The following is a 1,230-nucleotide window of genomic DNA, read 5'->3' as shown; positions in this document are numbered from 1 at the left end:
GGGGGGGGGGGGGAGGGGGAAGTAAAACAAAGGTTGTCAACGAGGTATTGTATTATTTTCCCACTAAAGATTACATAAAAGGACACGAACATGCCAGGGTTGGTGCGGAAAGGACTTACAACATTGATTCAGTTAGCCTTCTTCCTGAACGGGACTATGCCCACTTTGACACGGCTCGTTAGAGCATCGTATTAAAATGAGACGCAGAACATGCTTTTTTGTTTTTATATTTCTTTTCATTTCCTTGACTCTCACGTATGAATGCTATAACTGCACTGTTGAGTTTCTTATTGTGTGGCTTTGAAGTGCTTTTGTGGTCTTCAGGGTGCTATGGTGCTATCACACAAATGGTAACGATTATGTATTTTCCCCCTTCGCCTCTTGAGGGTAGGTTGTTCTTTATATTAGATATTAGAAATGCATGACTCTGTGGGAACGGGGACCCGAGTTCAGGTGGGAGTCCGTATTTTCCCTACGCGTCAGGGTGAGAGGTCAGTGGTACACGGCGACCCGGATGACAATCATGTCGTTGTGATAGACGGTGAGGGCACTAAAGGTGGCTCTGCCCTCAAATTCGACCGAGTGTTCACTGGCTCTCAGGAGGAGGTCTATGATTTTGTTGGGAGACCGATGCTGAAGGAGGCGTTTGAAGGCTTCAATGTTTGTTTATTTGCATATGGGCAGACGGGGACAGGGAAAACATATAGTCTTTTTGGTGATCTGAACGATAAGACGAGGTGTGGAATTGCACCGCGCTTTGCTCAGGCAATGATTGAGGAGGGCCAGCGCCGTATGGAAGCGGACAATCGCGCAACGATCAGATTTTCCTTGACAATGGTAGAAGTGTATATGGAGAAGGTGCGCGATCTGCTCGCCCCGCGTGTGCGAGGACAGGAGCCGGAGGCGCTAGAAATTCATGAGGACAATCAGCGACGTGTTTATGTGAAGGGTGCTGGTATACACCCTGTGCTGAGTTTGGATCGTCTGATGGAGTTACTCAGCATCGGCAATGCTAACCGGCAAAAGGGAGAGACAAAAATGAACGAAACCAGCTCCCGATCGCATGCCATTATTCAGCTTACTATTTCCCAGCAGCACGAATCACTTGAGACGAAGGATGTGGAAAGTGTTGCGATGCTGGTGGACTTGGCGGGAAGCGAGCGGCAGAGCAAAGCAGAATCCACTGGTCTTGCCTTTGAGGAAGCGAAGAAGATAAACCAATCTCTTCTG

At 48.2% G+C, this 1,230-nt stretch overlaps 1 protein-coding gene across 1 annotated transcript in view; it reads left to right on the top strand.

Annotated features, from left to right (window-relative positions):
- Positions 1-417: 417 nt before the first annotated feature.
- The window catches only part of TEOVI_000846800 (kinesin motor domain containing protein, putative), a gene marked incomplete at both ends in the record, with an annotated part of 885 nt that continues 72 nt past the window's right edge, over positions 418-1,230 (top strand). Inside the window, one exon of the mRNA XM_067221067.1 lies at positions 418-1,230. Coding sequence (XP_067077168.1) covers positions 418-1,230 — 813 coding nt within the window.

Source organism: Trypanosoma equiperdum, assembly GCF_001457755.1.
Source record: "Trypanosoma equiperdum strain OVI genome assembly, contig: ctg_1314, whole genome shotgun sequence".
In the NCBI taxonomy this organism is placed as follows: domain Eukaryota; phylum Euglenozoa; class Kinetoplastea; order Trypanosomatida; family Trypanosomatidae; genus Trypanosoma; species Trypanosoma equiperdum.
The sequence above is the reverse complement of the archived record's forward strand: the minus strand, read 5'-3'. Positions and strand labels throughout refer to the sequence as shown.